Source organism: Loxodonta africana, chromosome 12, assembly GCF_030014295.1.
Source record: "Loxodonta africana isolate mLoxAfr1 chromosome 12, mLoxAfr1.hap2, whole genome shotgun sequence".
Classification (NCBI taxonomy): Eukaryota; Metazoa; Chordata; class Mammalia; order Proboscidea; family Elephantidae; genus Loxodonta; species Loxodonta africana.
In genome coordinates this window covers 87,323,307-87,347,220 of record NC_087353.1, presented here as the reverse complement: position 1 = coordinate 87,347,220, position 23,914 = coordinate 87,323,307, and the positions used below count along the sequence as shown (strand labels likewise).

Below are 23,914 nucleotides of genomic sequence, written 5' to 3'. Positions count from 1 at the left end.
GATTCTTTCTATTACCTACTGCTTTGTTCAGTTGCTGCAGTACAACTGCTGATAGTAAATCTTGGTGAGGACACATGCCCACCAGCAAGCTCTACTTACTGGAAGAAATTAAGAACCCATCTTGGGAATAGTTAAGTTTGAGAAATGGAAATCTAGTGCCAGAGAGGGGGATGTCTTAGCAGGAAATATCAACTTGGGAGCTTTGTCCTATGGCCTACTATTCGCAAAATTGTTTAAGCCTGTTTCAAGGATGGGGTTTGACAAGCCCCTAAAAAAAAAAAAAAGAAAAGAAAACCTGGATATTCTAGCTGCTCTCTTTCCTGGCAACCCAAAGAACTCTGCATTTAAAATCAGTTAGCAAACTGATAATACTGAATCACTGGAGATCCAATAGAGAATGAAGAGCTATCAGAGAAAATGTCCCTTCTCTGGGTTACGTGTCTAACACCAACATCATAATGATGGGAAGTTTTAGAGTCGGACATAACCGAATTTGACCTATTAACCTGCCGTGTGACCCTAACAAGTTCTTTAACTTCTCCACATTTCAATTCCTCTGTGAACTGGAGGTATCTCCCTTGCAGTTGTTATGAGAATTAAGTTGAATATGTACATACATGTGTGTGTAAGTAGGTTGGCAGATAAAATACTCCTTAGCTATTAGATTTCTTCTCTTCCTCCTCTCCAAGACCAAAAAGCATTTACTAATGATATAAATTCATATTATACTGAACTAATTTAACATCAGCTTAAAGAGGAAAGATCCTTGCCCTCAAGGTTTACTTTGGTTTCTCATTTTTTTTAATGCATTTTAATTTTATTTACAAAGAAAATACATTCTGCTAGTTCTACTGAAACCTTAAACTATTTAATTTTGTTTGCATACTGTCTATACCCCAATTGAATAACCCTTTAAATCCGAAACATTCAGCCATTGTTCTAGACGTTTCTGAAATAAGTTTTGTATCAGTACAAAAAGTGATCCATTCTTGATGTGAAGCAGTTTTCAGGGAGGAACTGCGTCACATGCAATATGGTGATTTCAAGATTCCAAAATGTTCTGGCTAAAGCCCTCAGATTTTGTTTGAAAAAGATTCTCAGAATATCAAATGCACCTTTATTCAAGTTTAAGTACAAAAGCACATTCCTAAACCAAATGCATACATATGACTTTTACATATTCTGCTCTTGAAGAGATTGCTTAATCCTGTCTAATAGTCACCGTAAGTGACTACCGGCCTCTATAAGGGTACATGTTCATCCATAGATAGAAACACACATTTTTCATTTACATCAATTTCATTGAGTCTTACCTTGCCCAGATGTGATTCTATACTTGCTGATGGCAAAAAGATAAGACGTAGTGGCAGAACTTAGAGGTTTGCCACAAAAGGCTTATAGACTAAGCAGTACATTTTTATATATTTGTTGAGGATTCCTTGTGAGTATTCTAATGGCATCAGAGCTATGAAGACTTCAGTTGTTATGCTGACAACTAGAATTTTAAGTAACGTTTGTCTTATTCACAAACTATTATGAGGTTTGATGGAAAAATACAAGAAAATGCTTTAATATCACCTAAAGAATCACTTTTTTTTTTTTTTTTTTAAAGAATCACAAACTCTATTAGGTGTACGACTCAAAAACCCACTGCCATCAAATCGATTTCGACTCATAGTGACCAGATAGGGTTTCCAAGGCCGTAAATCTCTCCGGAAGCAGACTGCCACATCTTTCTCCCACAGAGCTGCTGGTGGTTTCGAACCACTGACCTCTCAGTTAGCAGTCGTTCACTTCAAAAATTGTGCCACCAGGACTCAGTGGCCCTCAATTCTGGAGCCATCTGTGACTACTTCTATCAACCAAAAAAGCCATGTTCCTTTATATGGCCTAGATTCTAGTTGAAAAAAAAAGTGATGATGAATAAGCAATTATAAAGCTCCCAGGCTTCAAATACTGTCCTGGATTGATGAGGAAAGATGAGGGGGCAGGGGGAAATCCAACAGATAATAGAGTAATCCTAATGATTAAAATTTTACCAGGAACAGACTTGCCTCTCTTCTTGAAATATTGTCTCTAAAATATTACATAAGCTACATCTTTGCTGGAAGGCTGCACGCCCTTAGGAAACTGATTTTTTCAAGTTACGTTTTGCCCTATCGAAAGCATGCCTGAGCATTCTACTAGGCTTCAACAGAAACATATAAAAGAATTGTAAACTTAGGCATGCAAAATAGGCAATACGTGAATGTAGCTGGGCCACCAAGAGTCTTGTTGTCTCCCTCACGTCCTTATCCTCTCTTTTGGAGGGCTGTGAATGCAGACACGGACAAGGCAGCTAAGAACTCAGGCATCGATTGAAAATGTTTTTGCTTCTTGCCCCAAATGCAGGGGAGACAAAATACTTCATGTTCATGGATAGACAGGATACAGATACTCGGTTACTTTAAAAGAAGATGCTTTGCTTTAGCAAAGAAGACACCAGAACAGTAACATCAATTAAGGACAGCATACCTGCTGGTAAAAAAAGCTTAAAACTGGGAAACTATCGTCTGAAGGTGCTGAATAGACAGATCAACACAAATTCATGTATTGTGGCTGGAAAGGAGCAAGATGTAGTAGTTAGAAGAAAGCAGGCCTAAGAGTCTGTTTTAGAGAGAACCTGGGCTAAGAGCAGCAGAAAAAGCTAAATCAGCTCCTTTCCAGAGACTGATGTGTTTCAACATTGGTGCATCAGCGATATGTCAGGAAAGTTGAAAAGAGTTAAGAACCAATTTCAGGAAAAATGTTCACAGCCCATGTTAAAAATCTTAAATGAGTCCCGTAATTAAAGTGTATATACTTACTTAAAACATCTATTATATTAAAGTAAAAGAATGCCATGAGAAACGACACTACATCCACCAGTCTTCCTCAGGTTGGATTCTTCTATAGTGAATATGACTGGGACTATGTACTACTGATTTCATATCAAAATCATCAACAATTTTGTCTCCAATATGAGTTTTGTAATGTTGAGCAAAGCCTTAAATATGGTAGTAAATTTCTCCATTTGCATTACATCAGATTCTCATCTGGTGTGGAAATCATTTGTTGATGTCAGATGTATCTTGGCAGAAAACAGAGAAAACCACAAAGACGTTTATTGTGTTTTATTGACTATGCAAAGACGGATCGACTGTGTGGATAACAAATTACCGTTAACATTGCAAAGAATGGGAATTCCAGAACACTTAATTGTGCTCATGTAGAACCTGTACAAACACCAAGAAGCAGTCATTGAAACAGAACAAAGGGATACTGTGTGGTTTAAAATCAGAAAATGTGCGCGCCAGGGTTGTATCCTCTCACCATACTTACTCACCTGTATGCTGAACAAATCATCCAAAAAGCTGGAGTATATGAAAAACGTGGCACCAGGATTGGAGGAAGACTCATTAATAATCTGCTATATGTAGGTGACACAACCTTCCTTGCTGAAAGTGAAGAGGACTTGAGGCACTTCTGATGAAGACTAAATACTACAGGCTTCAGTATGGATTACAACTCAATATTAAGAAAACAAAAACCCTCGCAACTGGACCAATAAGCAACATCATGATAAACAAAGAAAATCCTGAAGTTGTCAAGGATTTCATTTTACTTGGATCTGCAAACAATGCCCATGGAAGCAACAGCCAGGAAATCAAACAATGTATTGCATGGGGCAAATCTGCTCCAAAAGACCTCTTTAAAGTGTTAAAAAGCAAAGATGTCACTTTGAGGACTAAGGTGAGCCTGACCCAAGCCATGGTATTTTCAATCATCTCATATGTATGCAGAAGCTGGACAATGAATAAGGAAGACCAAAGAATTGCCTTTGAATTATGGTGTTGGTGACAAATATTGAATGTACCATGGACTGTCAGAAGAATGAACACATCTGTCTTGGAAGAAGCACAGCCAGAATACTCCTTAGAAGCGAGGATACAAGGCCTCATCTCACGTACTTTGGGCACGTCATCAGGAAGGACCAATCTCTGGAGAAGGACATCATGCTTGGTAGAGTAGAGGTGTCAACAAAAAAGAGGAAGAACCTCAATGAGATGGACTGACACAGTGGCTGCAACGATGGACTCAAACATGGCAATGAATGTGAGGATGGCACAGGACCAGGCAGTGTTTCATTCTGGTGTACACAGAGTCGCTTTGAGTCAGAACTGACTCAACAGCATGTAACAACAACGTGGATATTCTGGTGGTGAAAAAGACTTGAACTTCAACTGAAAGATCTGCAACATCTCAAATAACTTTTCCTGGGTATAAATTCCTTGATGGTGAATTAAAGTTGAATTATGACTTAATCTCTACACACTCCACCATATACGCATATTTATTACATTTACAGGCTTTCTGTATAGCATGAATTTGATCAACAAGGTACATAATTGCTTCAACTGAAGGCTTTTTTTACACTCATTACAGTAACGGGATTTTATTCCATTATGACTAAGGTGACTAAGGTAAAAAAAAAAATAGCACGAAGCATTTACCACATTCAACAGTCATAGGTTTTCTCACTGATATGGAGCTACAAGTGTCAATGAAGAGTTTAACACTGACTAAAAGCTTTCCTGTATTTGTCACATTCATAGGCTCTCTCTGGTGTAAATTCTCTGATGCTAAATAATGACTGAGCAGACTACATTCACTCCATACATGACTTCTCCCTCATGTGAACTCAAGATGTTCAATGAGACCTAAACTTTGACTAAATGCCTTCCCGTGTTCATTACTTTCATAAGGTTTTCCTTTGGTATGAATCCTTCATTGAACAGGGTGAGCTCTCTGATTGAAGTTCTTCCCACTTGCATCACAATCAAAGACTTTCTCTGGCGAGGACTTCTTGTTTCAGGATATGATCAAAGCTATGACTGAAACTTCCCTTATAAGCATTCCATTCATGATTTCTCTTTTCTATGAATTCTGTGATGCTGAACAAAGCATGAGATTTGATTGAAGGATTTTCCACATTCATTACATTCATATGGTTGCTCTCCCATATGAATTATTTGATGCTAAGATGTGAATTCAACCTTCAGTCTTTCCCACATTCACATATATAGGTCTTTTTTCTGAGACAAATTCCTTAATGCTTAATAAAAGTCAACCCACAGTCACTGGACTCATAACATTTCTCTCCAGTGTGGACCCTCTGATGTTCCATTAGGTATGAAGTTATGACTGAAGTCACTGCCACATACAGTATACTTACAAGGCCTCTCTACTGTGAATTCTCTGAGTACGGTATACACTATGACCGAAGGCTCTTTCACAATTGCTACATTTATAAGATTTTGCTCCGGTATGAATTCTCTTATGCTGGATTATGTCTGAGCTCTGACTACAGGGTTTATCAGCTGCTTCACAGGATTTATCAGACTTTTCACATTTATAGGGCTTTTCTATAGGGTGTCTTCTTTTATACAGAATAAGATTTGACCTTTGACTAAAAGATTTTTCACATCCTTTATATTTGTAGGGTTTTTTCTCTAGTATGAATTCTCTGATGTCTAGGAAGGCTGAGCTCTGATAAAAGATTCTCCCACATGCATCACATTTATAAGATTTCTCAGTAGTAGGAATGTTCTCACATTTACTAAGATAGGAGACACCCATTAAGCTTTCCTTAGATTCACTACTTTGAAAATTATGTGTTAGGTTTATTTGATCATGTTTAATAGAAGCTGAATTCTGGCAGAAAATTATGTTAGGTTTATTTGATCATGTTTAATAGAAGCTGAATTTTGGCGGAGGCTCATGTCATACTTGTCATATTCTGTATTCTAAGAACTCTCTCTACCGTATCACGGTTAAAGTCCAGACTGAAGCATCTCTCAGGTTCGTTACATTCACGCTTTTCATGCTGATGGTTTTCCTGATGATTGCTATTTGCCTAAACTCTCTCTCCAGGGGTAGAAATTTCCTTAAAAACTTCCTGAAGCCCTTCTAACCTCTCCTCAGGTTTGAACACTTCTCTGGTCTCCAGAACTTGAGCAATATCCTGGTTGAATCGTCCTACTCTCACCCTGTGTGAATGTATTTCTGAAATTTTCTCCTTGGGAATCAATGTGTTCTCTTCACTCGTGTCTCCATCTGATACATAAATAGAAAATACAAATATAATCTGTGCCCTGTGCTTAGAATAAGAAAACTTAGAAAGGAGAAAACAAAATAATCTAGTATCTACCAGGGTAAGTTTATTTGCTCTGAAAAACTGCCACAAAATCTCAGTAGTAGATGAAGAGCATGAACAGAAGCAGTAAGGTAGGATTCAAATAGCTCACGGTGCAGCCGAGACACAGGACGTGGTCAGCAGGGTAAAAAGATAACCAATTAGGTGATTCAAAGGAGATGATAGGGGAATACTTAAAAACGTATATATATATATATATATAAAAGCAACTTGAATAGGGACCCCGTACAACCATGGATAAGAATGGACTAAATAAACAGTCAAACTGAAGGGAAAAGGAAGGAGCTCTTCATTCTGATTGTCAGAGAAGCTACAACTTGTCTCAACAGTTGGACTTTTACTTCCCTACTAATTCCATCTGATTTTGCCTTACTTACCTGAGCAGCCATCTCTTAAGACCTCTCTATTCTTAGTTTCCAGGTCAAAGACCTGTAGATCTTGTTCCAGCTGGGAGATCCCATCAGACTTGAAAAATGGGAATCCTGCTCATAGAGAAGGAAATGGGATGTGGCGATTTCTCTCCAGATGCTGTACTTGCCTCATTTTCTTTTAACTAATGGTTAATGGAGAGAAGGTAAACCCTCAGAAGACATTAGGAAGGCCTGGAGAGTAAGCAGGGCAAAGATCCTCTACAAAGGTCTCATATTTGTGATTTACAAAGAGGTGTGTTAAGGGGCAAATTGATGACATGGGAGCAGAAGTAGTCATTTAAACATTACTCAGACAAGAGATTTGTGAATGGGTGTCTACCTGTCTTTACAGAAGTTATTATTACCACTCCTCATCTGTTATCTAAAGATCAATCTTTCTATTAGATCTGGTCAACAAGTATCAAAACGAAGGTCATCAAAATATTACTTTACTAGACCGGAGAAAGGCGCATACCCAAGCACCTGCTGTATGGTGAGCTAAAATACAGCAACAGAAACAGTGAAGACTGAATAGATACGCCAAGGATCAATCTCAAGGAACAATTAGCTCCACTGCACAGGAGAAAACATAACATGACACATCCCCTACCCTTTACGAGCTTACACTCTTGTTTATTCAAAACATACTTATGGAGCTTTTCCCATATGCAGAGTACATAGTATACAGGGGACAAAGAGCCCAAGTAAATACAGTCCATCCCCTCAAGGACCTTACTCTCTGAACTGCAGTGATAGATATACATAACTAACTCTAATACAATACAGGAAGGAAACGGCAATAAAATACATCTTCATATAACATAGCCTTTAGATGCCTTGCATAGTGGACTGGTAGGATCTAAATCTCTTTTAAAGCAAAAGCAACAGGCAGCCTAATTCTGAGAAGGCAAAACTATTATAGTATCAAAGGGTAGTTTTTATATGTGTTTTGCCCAAAAATCTTCTAGTAACATACATACATACAAGATCTAGCTCAAGCCCCTCATCTCCCTAAAGGCTTTCTTTTCAGTTGCTAAATACTTACAAAATGTGTTATTTCCTCTTTTTATATGGCCCCATTACCATATAACAGAGTTTTTAAAAATTAGTTTCAGATATTATCATCCCCACTAGATATATAAACCCTTTGATAGTAAGGGCCATGTATCTTGTACTTGTTTTGATTCATGTACTTAACAGCTACTTGCTGAGTGCCCACTTCATGCCGCCCAAGTGTCAATATATAATGGCTACCCAACATTTTTGTTTTTTTGGAGCCCTGGTGGCACAGTGGTTAAGAGCTTGGCTGCTAACCAAAAGGTCAGCAGTTCAAATCTACCAGCAGCTCCTTAGGAATCCTATGGGGCAGTTCTACTCTGTCGTATAGGGTCGCTATGAGTTGGAATCAACTCTACAGCAGTGGGTTTGGTTTGTTTTTTTAACCCAATTTTTTATAAAGGGCAGTATGCCGAGAAAATATGATCAACCAATAGCTGCCCCATTTGGATCCCATGGTGAAAGTTTATAAGCAAGGAAGTAAGAACCGATATAAAGAAAGCATTTACTGTGTTTCTGAATTCCTGCTGAACATTAACAGTCAATTCTCATTCTGGACACTAATTTAGCTAAAGTTCTCCACATCAAATAAAGTGGTTTTGCAAGTTAATTAAAAAAAGTTAGTGTGGCATGAAGTAGCAAGTATTGGGCTCAAAAATTCTGAGAGCATATTTTGCAACTTTTCATTTTGAGATACTTACTAAACTGTTTCTAAGTTTCGAGAATCGAAGCAAATTTTGGTTATTTACTCTGTACCATCTGCACTTAAAACACGTACGCACAACAACAAAAACTGTCTTTATGTGGGATGAAGTGTTGTTAGATTTTACATTTGTGTTAGAGGCAATGCAGCAAGGTATGACAGAAAATGCCTAGCAGGCAGTTAGAAATACAAGCCTGCAATTTAGAAGAGAGAACAGGTTTGAGATAGAGACATAAAGTTGCCTGTATCATCAATACCCTCAGAATACTAAGGTAAGGTTTACTGAGCACTTGGTAGGTGCCAAGTACCGTGCCAAGATTTTAACAGTTTTATTCAGTTAATACTCAGTTTAACTTTATGAAATAGGAACTATTACTATACCCATTTTACAAACGGAAAAACTAAGATTCAGAGAAGTAACTTGCCCAAGGTCGAAGTAACTTGCCCAAGGTCAAAGTAACTGGTGACGCTAGGACTCAACTCAAAGTCTTATTTCAGAACTTGGCCTTTAAGTACTTTCCTAGTAAAAAGTAACGGTTGTGAATGAAATCAATTCCTCCCCCAAAAACTGTACAGAAAGAGAAGAGCAGAAGGCCAACATATTGACAATGGAGTAAAAGGTAAAAATAATAAAAGCAAGATAAAAAGTGCTTAGAACAATACATGAAGAGTCAGGATCCAACAGATTTGAAATCATGGAAGTTTTCATTAAAAGGGATGCATTTAATATCAGAGAAATGAAAATCACTTGATAATAAAAATCCAAACCTCTAGGCAATAGTCTGAGCAATATTCAATTTCAGGAAATCCCTATGTAAAGAAACAATTTAGATTCTCTCCTGAAATTTCTACATTAAAAAACTGGTTTACAGCTCTGTCACTTGCAATCCTTTCCAAAACATTTAAGTAACTACCATGAGCCAGGTACTTATGTACATAATCTAATTTAATCCTCAGCACAACCCTGAAAGCTAGATCTGGTTTTTCATGTTTTATAGATGAGAAAAAATACGTGTCAGATTAAACAACATACCAGTGGATCACAGCTGGTAAGTGGAACCAGGTCTGATTCTACAGTCTACTTTCTTTCCAATCTATCACACTGTCTGTCTCAGAAAGTATTAATGGCATGTATCTTGCCACTGGCCTATACACCTTTTTTCCTAAATTTAACTAAAAACTCTATCCTTTAAAAATATGCACTTGCTTTAAAATTTTCCCATTTAAAATGACTTGAGTTAAACATTGGCACTTTTCTAATTAGACTTATTTTGAACTTAATTTGTTCTTTAAAAATAACATTTAAAATTTACCTCTTACTAAGGCCCATTACCTGGTCTGTTGCTTGTACCAGAGTTGTGCTAAGATTTTTATCCATCGAGATGCTTCATGCTTTTCTTCCTGGTCCTTAATAAATAAGTAAAACCTCTCCTTAGGAATATCTTTGTTTCACAGATATCTATTATATTGGAATTTACACCTAGATTGTTTTATTTCTTCTTGAATACATGTCCTTTTCAGTCCTAAACTGTACAATCTTGTGCCTATCTCTCCAATTTATCGTGTCAATTTGGAATTTTTCTTGGATCAGAGTACCAACCAGTTGCTATTGACTGACTGATAGCAACCTCACGTGTGTCAGAGTAGAACTGTGTTCCATAGGGTTTTCCAAAGCTGATTTTTCAGAAAAAAAAAAAAAAAAATTTTTTTTTTTAGATTGCCAGGTCTTTCTTCCAAGGAGCCTCTGTGTAGACTTGAACTGCCAAACTTTTGGTTAGCAGCTGAGCATTAACCCTTTGCACCACCCAGGGACTCCTCATCAGAGTACAGACAACCCATAAAAATATAAAAACACCAAACTTGCCAACTAATTGTCTTACAAGCACAAAATGGTGAGGGGTGGGGGGGAAAGCATGGGCTTCAGAGTCACAACTAGGTCCCAATCCTAGCTCTGATCCTGAGCAGATCACTTAACTTCTCTAAGCCTCAGTTTCCTCATGTATAAAATGGGAAGAATAATACCTGCTCCCAGGGTTATGGCAAGGACTAAGGGAGACATGTACAGTATCTAGTACTTACTGGTTTCTCTGTAAACAGTAAATAGCTGTAGAGGTAAAAGATACTTTGTGCAAAATCACTGTTGTCCTCCATGACATCAGCTTCAAATACCAAGGGATATGTGCCAAACATTACTGATTTATCAACCCACTTATCATCAACTAGAATTTTGACAACCATGTTTCTAATGCCATCAAGTAATAGGGCACCTGTACAACTCAAGGAGCACTGATGACACACTGGTTAAGTGCTCGGCTGCTAACCAAAAAGTCTGCAGTTCGAACCTACCAGCTGCTCCATGGGAGAAAGATGTGGCAGTCTGCTTCTGTAAAGATTACAGTCTTGGAAACTCTCTGGGGCAGTTTTACTGTGTCTTATAGGGTCACTACTAGTCAGAATCAACTCGACAGCAATGGGTATGCAACTCAACATCCGCACCCAGTTCCCCTTCCCAGCACAAAATCAGGAACTTCCCTTCGAGTATGACCCTTGAGCCAGTAACTTGCTCATCGTTAATAGAACATGCTTCTTTTAAAAGCTGGTAATGAAAATTATGACTTTTTACCTTCTTTTTTACTATTTCATTCAATTTTTTATACTCTGTATATCTACTATTAAGTAGTGGAAGGACTAAAGTTCTGAGTTCTGTGACAAATACAATCCATAGCTACCACCACAGGGAAAATGATGTGAACTGGACAGTGGGGTTGCTGATTCAGGGACTGAATTTTAAAATCCTTATTTTCCAACACCGTACATTAAGCGAAATTAATAAGTGTGTAAAGTTAAATTCAGGTAGAATTTGCTGAACGCACAAAGATGAATGTGATTTTCCCAGGACTGTAAAAATAAGAGATGCTGCTGGCTTGGTCACAAAAGCAAGCTGAGGAGGAGGATTTTTTGTGTATGTGTGTGTGCATGCATGCTGTGTGTGTGCAGATGACAGAGGAAATGGGATAAAGTTCAGTCTAACAGCATGCTGTACTGTAAGACTGCATTAAACTGCTAAGAAATTTCTTTACTCCAAAAAGTAGACAGGTTAACTGTTGGAAATTCTGTAATTAGGTAAAATTTACAGTAGTTTACAATTATACATCATTTTACAGTTTACAAAGTTAAATATATATTCAATTTGATACTTGAAATAAAGAAATAATTCTGAACTCTTTTACCCTCCCATTTCCCCTCCATCAAGGACAGAGCTAAGGAATAACTTGATCAGAAAAAGTAATACAAATGTTTCACTGTAAAGCACCAGGAAGAATAAAGGGGAGGAAGGCTGGACCTTGGAAACAGCCATGGAAATTTAAAGGAAGGAGAAGACTAGAATGTTAAATATGAGAAAAGCCCAGGGGTTGCGCAGAGTTAGGCAATATAAAGGGCAGGTCACGTATACTCCAGAAAAGGAGAGACACACAGCATTATGTTCCACATTCTAAAACGCATGAAAAGATCATGACTGAAGAGGTGGAGGTGAGCTTGGTGGTTTCTCAAAACACAAGTAGATGACCACCAATCGTGGTTTCTGAATAAACTGGGTTTGAAACGCACTGGGTTGCAACAGAAGCTTCCTTAGCCCTTTACATTAAATATTTAACGATGAAGGTCTGCAATTTTACATAGCGGTAGCATCCTGGGGAGCATCTATTCCATCAATCAAGTTTAATATCTTACAATCGTGGAAAAGGAGTTTCCGAGCAGGGACGAGCAATATCGATGGGAAGTCGATACTTGAGCCATCTCTTGGTGATTCCTGCTGAAAGGACTGCAAGTGTTTCTCCAGAGAAAGCACTTGCCTGGGTATGACTCAGGGCCGGGCAGGAATTCACATTATGTATCCGTGTGGTGGGAAGACGGAGAAGTATGCCTATAAAGATCAAAGAGCCAGGAATGGAAAACACACTAAAAACTTTCCCAGTGGACAGGCTGCCTCCCCAAGGATAAGAAGACCTCTTGAATCCTGAGTATAATCAAGACCAAGCAATGCCCTGGATGCTACCAGCATAGAAAATGAAAAGAAAAAAAGGCGCGGGGGGGGGCGGGAAGTGTGGATATAAAAATAAAAGGAAAAGAGTAGAAACAGGTGTACGCAAAAAAGACAGAAAAAGGAGAAATGCTCACAACAAGGGGCACAAATACCCCCCACCAATGCTTCTCTACAGAACTACAGGTTGCCTAATCTCAGCTGCCTACTCACCATTAAAAATGACAAAGGAGTGGCCTAGTTTAAGTATCTTAGTATGGGGTAAATGTCTAAGACTTCTGCTGCCTTGGGTGCGGTCACTTGAGATTATCATACTGTCTGGGTGATTCACTGAAATACATTCACAGTGAGTCACACCTTTAAATGAAGTATGCCAAATTCTGCCTGCTTGAAGATGAATTTGGAGAAGATTAATTTTAGCTTATCTTCAAAAAAGCACATTTATTCTCCTAGGAAACTCTCAGATACAGGGGCACTGAGACACCAGGGAAGAAAGTATCTGGCTGAGGATTTGGAGGCCCTATAGTCTCTCCTATTAAAGAAAAAAAAAAAAAAAAAGATAGGGAATGTGAGAATTTTGGCAAAGCACAAGCAAGTTGCCCTTTTTTTTTTTTTAACAGGGAACAGATGCTCCCCAAAGTAGGAAACATTAACTGGGGATAAGGAGTAGAATGTCTCTTCTTGAAACCCCCAAAGGAACCTTAATTATCCCACTCCCAGAAAGGCCTGAAGATAATTAGGAGGTTCTAAAGACGTGAAGGAGCCCTGGTGGCCTGAAATTTCAGCCACACTCTACTTTCTCAGACGCCTCACACCTACCCAAAAACAAGAAAATAAGAAAATCTTAATAGGTAAATTGAATAAGCAGGAAGAGTCCTTACCCAGTGAGACCACGTTCCCATAATTCTCTAACATCACTTCTCTGTAGAGGTCTCTCTGAACAGGGTCCAGGCATCCCCATTCCTCTCGAGTAAGGTACACAGCCACATCCTCGAATGTCACAAACTCCTGAAATAACACATCCTGGCTGCTCTGGGGAATAAACCCACTATAGCACCATGGCAAGAGAATGAAGATGACAGAGAGGGTGCCCAGTGTGTATTTATGTTGAGGAAGATAGAGAACAGATTAAGACTTAGGGAATAAGCACCCATCACAGCACCATGGACAAAGAACCAATATGGGGAAGAATCGTGATTGCTTGTGTTGTTCGGGATACAGGAAGGCGGTTTGTGTCAAGTCCAGGTCTCTAAAGAGATAAGTTCCCAAACTGGGATCTGCTATTGAAAAAACTTCCAGGCAAGGTTTACAAATGGAATGAGTGAGAGGTCACACTCAATCTGCAGCAATAGTCCCTGAGGAAAAGCAGAGGGTCCTCAGCTCACCTGGTACCTGGCTGTCAGGAATGCAGCTGCCTGGTCTCCTGGGCTTCCCACGTGGGGAAGAGCAGGCACCTGGGAAACAGGTGGAGCTGAGGAAGGAAAAAGGAGCCAAGAGTGAGAGTAGCCCTTCCCAGGGCTCCCTTACAGAAGAGGCCTCTCCAGCCCAAGGAGAGTCAGTGGGACCCTTCTTCACATCAACATTCTAGTTAAACCAGCAAACACTTATCAGTATCAGGTATCTCTACTCTGTTCCTTCTCAGCACTTGCATGCCCTACTTACACATTTGTACCTACCTGTTATACAAGACTTGATTATGAAATTTCCTGTTTCACTTTATCCTGACATGACACTGCTCAGAGGGGAAAGCACCATACCTGTTTTGCAGATCGGCAAAGCAAAGCGTGAAGATCTGCAGTGACTCCTCCAGGACCACGGCTTTTAGCAGACCACTGACCCTTTCCTGTAAATTTCATTAAGCCTTTCTCTTGTGAACGGGCACTGTCTCTGCAACTAGTATGTAAGGTCCCCAAGAACAAGGAACGTTCATCCCTACCATCTTTTTCACACTCTGACAATGTCCCATAGCACTTCACACACTGTGTCATTCAACTTGTTGCTGACACTCAGGTTATTTTAGGCTCTGGAGTTGGCCACAAATAATCTAAGGCACAGTTCTTACAAAGCAAAAGAAGAACAAGAGAGAACCAACTGACATAATAATAAAAATGTGACTATAACCTAATATATATATATATTATATATATATATATACACATATACATGCTTTGTGCTCAACAAAAATATTTCATGTTGCTTTCCTGGCCAAAATTAGATTAGTCACAAACACTGCAAATGCAACAGAATGGCAAGTGGTAAAGCACACAAGGATGTCAAGGAATATCAATCTACATAAAGGGAAAAGGGGGAAGGATGGGCCCTAAATTCATGAGGAAGTGAGAAAAATTTAACACTGAGAGCCAAGCAAGGACTGTGAGGTGCAATAAGGCGATCATATCTTAGAAATTGTTCTGAATTTTATAACTGGGATGAAGTGAAGGTTGTGTCTGGGAAAGCAGCCAGAGCAGAGTAACTACCACTTTGTTTATTAAAGAAAGATGGGCTGTCCTTAATAGAGAAGCCCAGATCCTTAACAGTGGGGCTGAATTGAGTCACATCTGTTCCTCCCTTCCAGACCTCCCTCTAGGGGCCATCTTCTTATGTTCTCTGCCTCTCTCATACCATGCCCAGGGGCCCCTCTATGCGTCCATTCTCCTGGATGTAAACACTTTCTCTGCCTTACCCCCAGTGGGTCCCTGTTCCATGTCGGTCTCCTGCACGAACTGAGGCTCTAGGGACAGACCCTCAGACTGCGTGTCCAAAGACTGAAACTGGACCCTTGGTGATCCTGCTGCTTCCTGGACTGACATTTCCTCCATCCCTGTTCTGAAAGACAATGACCATCACTGCAGGACAAGATTAGGAAAAATTATTATAGTAAATTAAAACATCCTATCATTTCACACCCTCAGGACTTAGCAAAGTATCTTACACACTATAGATAATAAAAAACAGTTGATAATTATTAATGATCCCAAATAAACAACGGAAAGACAAATGAACATCATTCCATTTCAAATATTTAATAATCAAATCAAAGTGTCAAGTATTCAGGATTATTTGAACTCCACTAATATTAGGGTCGCTCAACTTGACGGCAAAGGGTTTGGTACAAGTCATTGACAATTTGTGATGTTTTCAAAAATCAAAACAGAACGAATTAACAGATTTCTGTAGAAATTTTAAAATATTTGCAATTTAAAAACATCCAAGGCTCAGGTTTGTACCCAGAGAAATATGCAAATTAGTTTTTAAAACTAGGCCCTCCTAAGTATTTACTTGGTAACACTGTCAGGCCACTTTCAATTACTAAATGGGCTTAACTATAATAAAATACTTTTGGGAGACCCTCCGCTAACTCAGACTAGGCAAAGAGGCCTTTCTCCACAATCCCGAGAGCAACAGAAGGAAGAGCTGCGATTCAAACGGGTTTTACCGCTGCCCTTTAAATTCAAGGCCGTGACAGGGTTCCGTCCCCCTCCCACAACCTTCAGAAAGGGGCCTCGCAGAGTCCCCTAAACTGCTCCTCAGAAGGCCTCGCCCGGCGCTGCCTTCCTCCCACTTCCCTTTTAGGCAAAAACGACCAAACGGGCGTGTCGGGTCACACAGTTCCAGCTCACATTAGGACAGTCACCGGGTCCTGACGATAGGGCCCTCAGTCCGCGGGGCGCCGGAGAGAACCGGGACTGAAGACAAACTGGCTCTCCCACTTCAGCTTCCGATCGCCCCCAGGGACGAGAACCGCCGTCATCCGGGGCCAGGTGCCTCCTCCTCCCAGTGAGCGGAAAGAAGCGACCGCCCCACCAGCGGCCCAAAGAACGGCTTCCGGCAGAGTCGCCTGTGCGAACCGACAGAGGGGCGGAGAGGTGGAGGGGCGGACCCTGCGGACGCCTCGAAGCAGACACCTCCGCCCACGGAACCTCCCCGGCATTTCCGGGGCCGCTCTAGGCCGCCCGGAGGCGGGCGCTGCTCGTTGGTATTTCCGGCAACGGAGTGCCAAGCCGAGGATGAGGGCTGGTCTTGGCGAGGAACCCGGGTAAAGGGCAGGGTGAGCCTGCTTGGAGCGCAGGGATCGCCGGAGGTTGCGTTGGCCCTTGAGTTCTTTCCCTGGGCCTCTCAGTACGGCCTCTGACTAGACCCAGGCTCCCGAGGTTCGCTAGCGTGGCTTTTCCTTGTCCTTCCTATCCCACCTCCCTCCCTGTTTACCCCCGCGAAGCAGTAAACACAACGGCCCGAATGTTGGGAAACCGCCCCTCTGCTTGCACTTTGTGACGCCCGCCTACCCTCAAGAGCCCCCCGCAGGGTCGTAGCCGGAGTGAGGAAGAATTACAGACCTAATGGCCCGGTTACCGTGAGACTGCAAGTTGGGAACTAGCGCATAGGTTCCTGCACAGTGTATAAAATACACGGACTGATTTAAGGCGAGGATCGCAGGCGCCTTGGTGATTGGAGGACCACAAGAAAGGAGTTCGGAATCCACTGTTTTGGGGGGAAGATGTGGGGAGAAGAGGCATTGAACATGGAATGGAAAGGAGAGACAGACTAGAAGAGAGCAGCGTTTCTGGTGGAAGGGATGTTGTTAGGTGCCTGGGGTGGATTTTCAGCTCATAGGGACCCCATGTGACAGATTAGGACTTCCAATTGGGTTTTCTAGGTTTTAATCTTTACAGAAGCTGATCTTCAGCTCTCTCTCCGATGGAGCCGCTGGGTGAGTTCCAACCTTCAACCTTTCAGTTAACAGCCTAGCGGTTAACCATTGCACCACCAGAGATCCTTGGTGGAAGGACTAGACCATGCAGAAAACAAGTATGTGTAAGGGTCAGTGCACGAAGAGAGGCAGGCAGTAGTGCTAGGACAGAAGCCCTTAGTGTGAAAGAGCACTGTAAAACTGAGTCACTTGTTATAACTGAAATGGCTGACACAGGTCTGAATCAGATTCCGTTTTGATCTAGGCCTCTGCTTCTGGTTTTTAGTGTATATGGCCTGTGACCACACTTTTGACCAAGATAACTTTGTCTACGACATTCTGAGCATTGGGGGAAACAGAGGAAACCAGCTCTGGAATGTAGTAGGAAACCGTGGCTAAGATTGACTGCCCCAGCCAATAGAAATTCTTGATAAATAAGTCTTACAGTGTCAACCAATCAAATGTACCCTGGTACTGTTTCCCCACCTTGTAGAAAGTTCTGATAAAAGACACGCACTTAAGCTCCCTCTTTGAGTGCCATTTTGGAGTTTCCCAATTTAAAAATCTTTGAATCTGAATATATCTCTTACTTTACAAAAACTCTGCTTCATTTTTAACAATAACTTGGTGTTAGAAGTGGGACCCAAGCAACAGCCTATGGCCTCAAAGCCCTAATTGGACGTGGGTGAAGGATCCCACCAAGCCCTTTAGTTTCTCCATCTCTGTGAGGAGCCTTTGAGGCCATTTGGTGAGTCCACCCAGTTATGGAGATCCAGCTCTTTATATTGCACCCCAGCTCCATTTTATTCAGATTTTGGTTTGTGTCTGTAGATGTTTGTATCTGTCTTTTTGCATGATCATGGGTTCTGCCAGATCTAAACCTGCAGATTTTCCCAGTGGATCTCCTGCCGCATGTCCAAGACTTAGGGGCCTCAATCATGTTTGCATTTAGAACTCTGCCATGCCCTGACCAAAGACAGTTTGTCTGACCAGTAGCCACTTTTGGATTTGGGAAAATTGGTATATCCGAGATCTAAATTAGAGAATCATATAACTAAACAAAAGGTTTAGTATGCTTATTTTGATTGGTATCTAGAAGTTTCTAAAAAAGTGTCAGTGATTCTAAATTGACTTTTTTACAAGACAGGGTACCCAAATTAGCCAAGATTCATATGCCTTTTAGGGAGGAAGCACACTAGATAGTCCATGAGTCCACTCTTTCTGACCCATCTGCGCTTCCTCTATCTTTGTACCCTACTTTCCCTCCTATCCTGGAAAGGATCCTAATCTGTCTGAAATGCCGTTTGCAAATGATGATCTACCTCTTGACCCTAAACCTCTGGTGTCTCAGATACCCTTTAAGGTCAAACTAGTTGAAGGGTGAGAGAACAAATCCTCTGTAATTATTTTTTTCTCTCTAGTCTAAAGCTGAATTAAGAACAATAGCTAATGAGTTTCCAAAACCCATTGAGAACCCTCAAAAATTTAAAGAGGAATTCTGCATTTTAATTCAGGCTTACCAGCCTGGTCTGGTTGATCTGTATCAGTTAATCCATATGCTAGTTGAATCACAAGAGGCACAAAATTGGATTAGTCTCACCAGTTGGAAAGAAGCTGATAAATCAATCGATCCCCAAAATCATGTCAATTCAGCAGCCTATTATGATAAATCAAAGGGTATTACTAAAAACAAACAAACTACTAGCTGCAATTCCAAAGGATTTCACCTGTAAAATTGAGTAGGGAATGATTCAGGAATGCAAACAAAAACCTGGTATAATCTTAAAGAAGGGCCTACCAAGGCTTTCTCTGAGGACTCTGGTCTAGAGCTTGCAAATGCCAGAATAGCTTTCTATTCTATGTTTATCAGTGGTCTCAAACCAGAATTGGCAATCTTAGTAACATGTCACTGACTGTACTAAAAGACTATTCCTGTAATTGAACTCACTAATATCACTGAAAAGATGGCCCACACTCTCCAAACAGATAAATCTAAGAAATAAAACCACATGGCTTGTTAGCTCCAACAGCTGCAAACTCTTTTTAGAGGCAATAATCCTAGGCCACCCACTTCTGGAGTGTGCCATTATTGCAAGAAACCTGGACACTGGAAAAACGGCTGGTGTAAATTGACAAATAAGATGCAAAACTCAGCGAAGGCTGAATCAAAATCCATCTATTGATGGGCTTCTGAGGGACCTATTTGGCTGCATCCTGCCTTAGTCTTAAATGACAAGGGTGAAACCACCTTAAAAATGAGGAAAACTGCACGTATTTAATAGACACTGGTGTCACACTTTCAGCCATAAGCAGCCCTCTCCCTCGAAGTAATAAAACTGTTGATGTTGTAGGGGTATCTAATATTGTGCAACATACACCCCGATCTATGCCAGTGTCAGTGTCCTTAGGACACTTATCTGAAAGCCACTTCTTCCTCTTAGTTGATATTGCACCTGTCAATCTTTTGGGATAAAATTTATTAAATAAATGAGACTGTTCTATTATTTTTGATTAAAAAAAGGAAAATAACCCTCCAATTTTAAGAGAAACCCCAAATAAACCTCTTATGTCACTTAGAGGCTTTGACAATGGATAAGGACACCTGCTTTATAGAAAGAGCACCCACTGTTATCCTGTGGGCTTCTTTCTCCACAGATGTGGGAAGAATACGTAGTGCACAACCAATTAAAGTTCAAATTGACCCAAGAAACTGCTTCCCAGGATTTCTCAATACCCTTTAAGACGAGGCAATTCAAGGGTTAATCTCTGTAGTTAAGGAATCATTAATAAAGGGCTAATTATACTGTTATGGAAACCCTGGTAGCATAGTGGTTAAGAGCTACAGCTGCTAACCAAAAGGTTGGCAGTTCAAATCCACCAGGCACTCCTTGGAAACTAAGGGGCAGTTCCAGTCTGTCTCACAGGGTCACTGTGAGTCTGAATCAACTCGACAGCAACAGGTAATAATACCTTACACTAGCTCACAATACACCAATTCTTCCAGTTAAGAAACATAATGGAAAGAGTTGGGGATTTGTTCAAGATCTTAGGGCCAACAATCTGGTAATTCCCTGATTTCCAGTGGTTCCAAATTCTCATCTTTTATTGTCTCAAATACCTCCTGAGACTAAGGTCTTTACTGTAGTGGAACTATGTAGTGCTTTCTTTAGTATCTCAGTCCCCCCGATGGTCAATATTTGCCTTCAGTTGGGACTGACTCCAATATACCTGGACCATCATGCCTCATAGCTTTACTGAATCTCCCAGCTATTTCTCCCAAGTCTTAAAAGCTGATTTACAGGAACTAATGTTTCCAAATAATTTTTTCTCATTCAGTGTGCTGATGATTTGCCACGTTGTTCCAGGAATTCCTCAGACGGTGTAGAAGAGTCTATGTATCTGCTTAATTGCTCGGCTGCTAGAGGGCACGAAGCCTCTAAAGATAAACTTCAATTTGTTAAAACCCAAGGTAAATATTTCGGCCACATTCTGACTTCACAGGGGATCCACTTAGATCCGCAAAGACGTCAAAAACATTTATAGCTATCCCTCGCGGATACAAAAAAAAAAAAGCTTAGAGATTTTTAGGCCTTTGTGGCTACTGCTACAACTGGATTCCAGACATTTCTTGATTGTTCAACTGTTCTATGTTTTGCTTAAAACAGAGAGCCTGGAGCCTCTGTGATGGATTCCCAAATAAATCGAATGTTTCCATGAACTTAAGATGACTCTAATCAAGCCCCTGGCTTTGAGCCTACCTAGCTATGACAAAACTTTTTCATTATTCATGAAAGAAAGGGAAATGTCTTTGCAGTCCTTACTCAGTCACATGGAAATCAGCAGAGACCTATTAGATATTATAATCTCCAATTACATCCCGGAGCCAAAGACTATCCACCTTGCTTGAGAGCAGTTGCAGCTACTGCCAAACTGTTTGGAGATACTGCTGACATTGTTAGGGGAAATAATTTAGACATACATTGCAAAAGACCTCTTTAAAGTGTTAAAAAACAGAGATGTCACTTTGAGGACTAAGGTGTGCCTGATCCAACCATGGTATTTTCAGTCACCTCATATGCATGCGAAAGCTGGACAATGAATAAGGAAGAATGAAAAAGAATCGATGCCTTTGAATTAGGGTGTTGCTGAAGAATATTGAATATACCATGGACTGCCAGAAGAATGAGCAAATCTGTCCTGGAAAAAGTACAGCCAGAGTGCTCTTTGGAAGTGAGGATGGCAAGACTTCATCTCACATACTTTGGACATGTTATCAGGGGGGACCACCCCTGGAAAAGACAACATGCTCAGTAAAGTAGAGAGTCAGTGAAAAAGAGGAAGACCCTCAACAAGATGGATTGATACAGTGGCTGCAACAATAAAAAAAAGGCTCAAACAATGGTGAGGATGGTGCAGGACTAGGAAATGTCTCATCCTGTTGTACATAGGGTTACTATGAGTCAGAACTGAGTCCGTGGCACCTAACAACATCCTACCTTCAGTAGAATCCTTATTAAATTCTGTTCTTACTCAGCATCTCTGTTATCCAACTCACTTCTTATTAAATTCTTCTTTTATGCCGTCTGTACATTCATCCTTGTTGCAGCAGATTAGTCAATCCTGCAACTCTCTTACCTTTGCCAGATGGCGGAACTCCTGACCATGGTTGCCTAGATCTGACTGAACAACTGTTAATCCCTAGGGCTGATCTTAAAAGATGTTCCTATGCATAATCCAGATCTTGTTTTATTTACTGATAGGTCTTATTTAAGGACTTGTGAATGGGAAAAAGGCTTTGAGAGGCCAAACAGGAATGCCCTCATGCATTCCACCATTTTCCAAGCCATTCTTTCATAATTCTTGTTGAGGCAGCCTTACGTAAGTCCCTGGCATATAGCCAATATTGTTCACCACTACTGTAAAACCTCTGCCCTCTCACTGCAGGGCGCAGAGATCTGCTTGGTTCTGCTGCCGCCCAGTACTCACCTTGTATGTAAGTATTCCTAATAAACTCATTTGCTGCCAGCCTGAAGTCGTCTGCCTCTTTCTTCAGTCTCCCATTGCCCTGCATTTTTGGAGGCAAGTTACAAGTCCAGGCCAGCCAGGAGACCAAGGGAATTGCATGTGGGAGTGAGGCCTCTGCGAGGGAAATCCCCGGTTGTCCAGCGACCTTCACGTGGGGAGTTCTGGCCCGTATGCTTGATGAATGTGGACTGCCACGTGAGTATAGGAACACCCCAAAAATGCCAAGCAGCATAGCTCAGTTGTGGGAAGACATACGCCTTTGTAAGTGTGGAAAAGAAGCTAGGAAGCAGCCGTAGGGTTGCCACTGCTCTGGGCCATTTGGCTGCTTACCAGTGCCCAGCTAGCTGCTGAAACACATGTGAGAGCTTTGCAGGAAGATTTAAAATTGCAAAGGGATGTGTGGCAGTCATGTGTGGTTACAACTGACCTGTTGAGCAGCCGTGTCCACAGCTGGAAACTCTTGACTGCAGGTTTGTGAAGACGGGGGAAGGAAAATGCCAAAGGCCAAAATCAGGGCAGTGTTGATGAAAGGTGACTGGGACACAAAAATTTGGAATCCTTGGGAGAGCAAATCTAGTAGTGACTCAGGTGTGGACGTGATAGTCAAGGAGGAGCCTGGATTTACAGAGTGGACACTCCGGGCATAGCCACTCATTACCCATAAAATGAAAGCTACTTGCAAGTGCGTTGACTATAGACAAGAAATCCCACCCACCAGGTGCAGGACGATATGGGAATATACCCCCACTGAGTTGAATGAATTGTGTGGGAAATTGCATCAGAAAGGGAAGGAAACTATTGCGGCTTGGTTACTATGTGGGATATGAGGGGAGACGGTGTCTCTTTATTTAAATAGAACTGAGGCAGAAAAAGTGAGTAGTATAGTCACTCACCCCCCCTCCCCAGCAGCATTTACACACAGCTCAAAGGAGGGCACACACACCCTCACAGATTGGATCATCTCGTGTTGTAGAAACACGTGGCCAAATGAAGGGGATCTTCTCCATATAACTGATAAGCGGTCTTCTGTAGAGGAGTTACAGTAACTAATATGGGAGCTAGGTATGTGCCACACCATTTATGCCGAGCAGTTCTGGGGACCAGACAATGAACTCTTTACTGCAGGAATGAAAGCAGAGGTCCTACAGACAGCCCCACCTTCCTGATAGAGTTAGTCCGTTAGTGGGCCAGATGGTCTACTAGGTGGGACAAACAATAGCCAACTTGGGTGAAACTGAGATGGCTAGAGAGAAGGGGCTGTGAGCTGGGAGAAGAGAGAGAGATAAATAAATAAATAAAAAGCTAAAAACCTTATAAGACGACCGTCCAAGGGCCCCTTGAAAGTACCTGAAAGCAGATGTGGGCAGACTTAGTGGCTGCCAGAATGGCAGTGAAAAAGATAAACAACCGAATGTGGTTTTGGTCAGCCTTTGGAAGAATCTAAAGCCAGTGCAACAATACCGCCCTCTGAGTCCCACTGCCCCTCATGAGGAAGTGGCCCTTGCCCCAGGGTGGACCCCATCAATCCCTAGGGACTAGGGGTGGGGCTGAGGTCACCTGCAGATCAGGGCCCTACAGGGGGAATAGAGGCCCCATGTACAGGTAACAATACATTGGTCAAGAGCAAACAAGCAGCAGGTGCTGGCTCTGGCTGATACAGGGGAGTAGTGCACCTTTATCTTTGGGAACCCTGAACAGTTCTGAGGGCCTCCCTTGGCAACTGACAGTCCATCTGTGTACATCAGGTACTCCGGAC

At 41.2% G+C, this 23,914-nt stretch overlaps 1 protein-coding gene and 1 long non-coding RNA gene across 4 annotated transcripts; one reads left to right on the top strand and one right to left on the bottom strand.

Annotated features, from left to right (window-relative positions):
• Nucleotides 1–1,579: 1,579 nt before the first annotated feature.
• Nucleotides 1,580–16,300, bottom strand: LOC100657311 (zinc finger protein 311). Of its 3 annotated transcripts, none has more exons than XM_010601826.3 (5): nucleotides 16,067–16,300; nucleotides 15,130–15,292; nucleotides 13,832–13,917; nucleotides 13,328–13,454; nucleotides 1,580–12,329 (listed from the first exon to the last, which is right to left on the bottom strand). In XM_010601826.3, exons 2-5 carry the CDS (start codon nucleotides 15,263–15,265, stop codon nucleotides 12,133–12,135), a joined length of 546 nt encoding a protein of 181 aa, XP_010600128.1. In that variant the 5' UTR covers nucleotides 15,266–15,292; nucleotides 16,067–16,300; the 3' UTR covers nucleotides 1,580–12,132. The 3 variants fall into 3 exon arrangements, with proteins under 3 accessions (XP_010600128.1, XP_003422553.1, XP_010600126.1); XM_003422505.4 differs by having other exon boundaries at nucleotides 15,130–15,267; XM_010601824.3 differs by having other exon boundaries at nucleotides 15,130–15,272; nucleotides 16,067–16,299.
• On the top strand, nucleotides 16,186–20,727 carry LOC135232905 (uncharacterized). The gene is made up of 2 exons (XR_010323530.1): nucleotides 16,186–17,154; nucleotides 20,470–20,727. It is a non-coding gene; the product is annotated as an uncharacterized LOC135232905 (long non-coding RNA).
• The last annotated feature ends 3,187 nt before the right edge of the window (nucleotides 20,728–23,914 follow it).

Coding starts and splice junctions, on each gene's coding strand:
- LOC100657311 (XM_010601826.3), bottom strand. CDS start 15,265: ATGGAGGAAATGTCAGTCCAGGAAGCAGCAGGATCACCAAGGGTCCAG. Junction 13,455..13,831: donor TCCTGACAGCCAGGTACCAG/GTGAGCTGAGGA, acceptor GTGTTATTTCAG/GAGTTTGTGACATTCGAGGA. Junction 12,330..13,327: donor TGGGAACGTGGTCTCACTGG/GTAAGGACTCTT, acceptor TGATCTTTATAG/GCATACTTCTCCGTCTTCCC.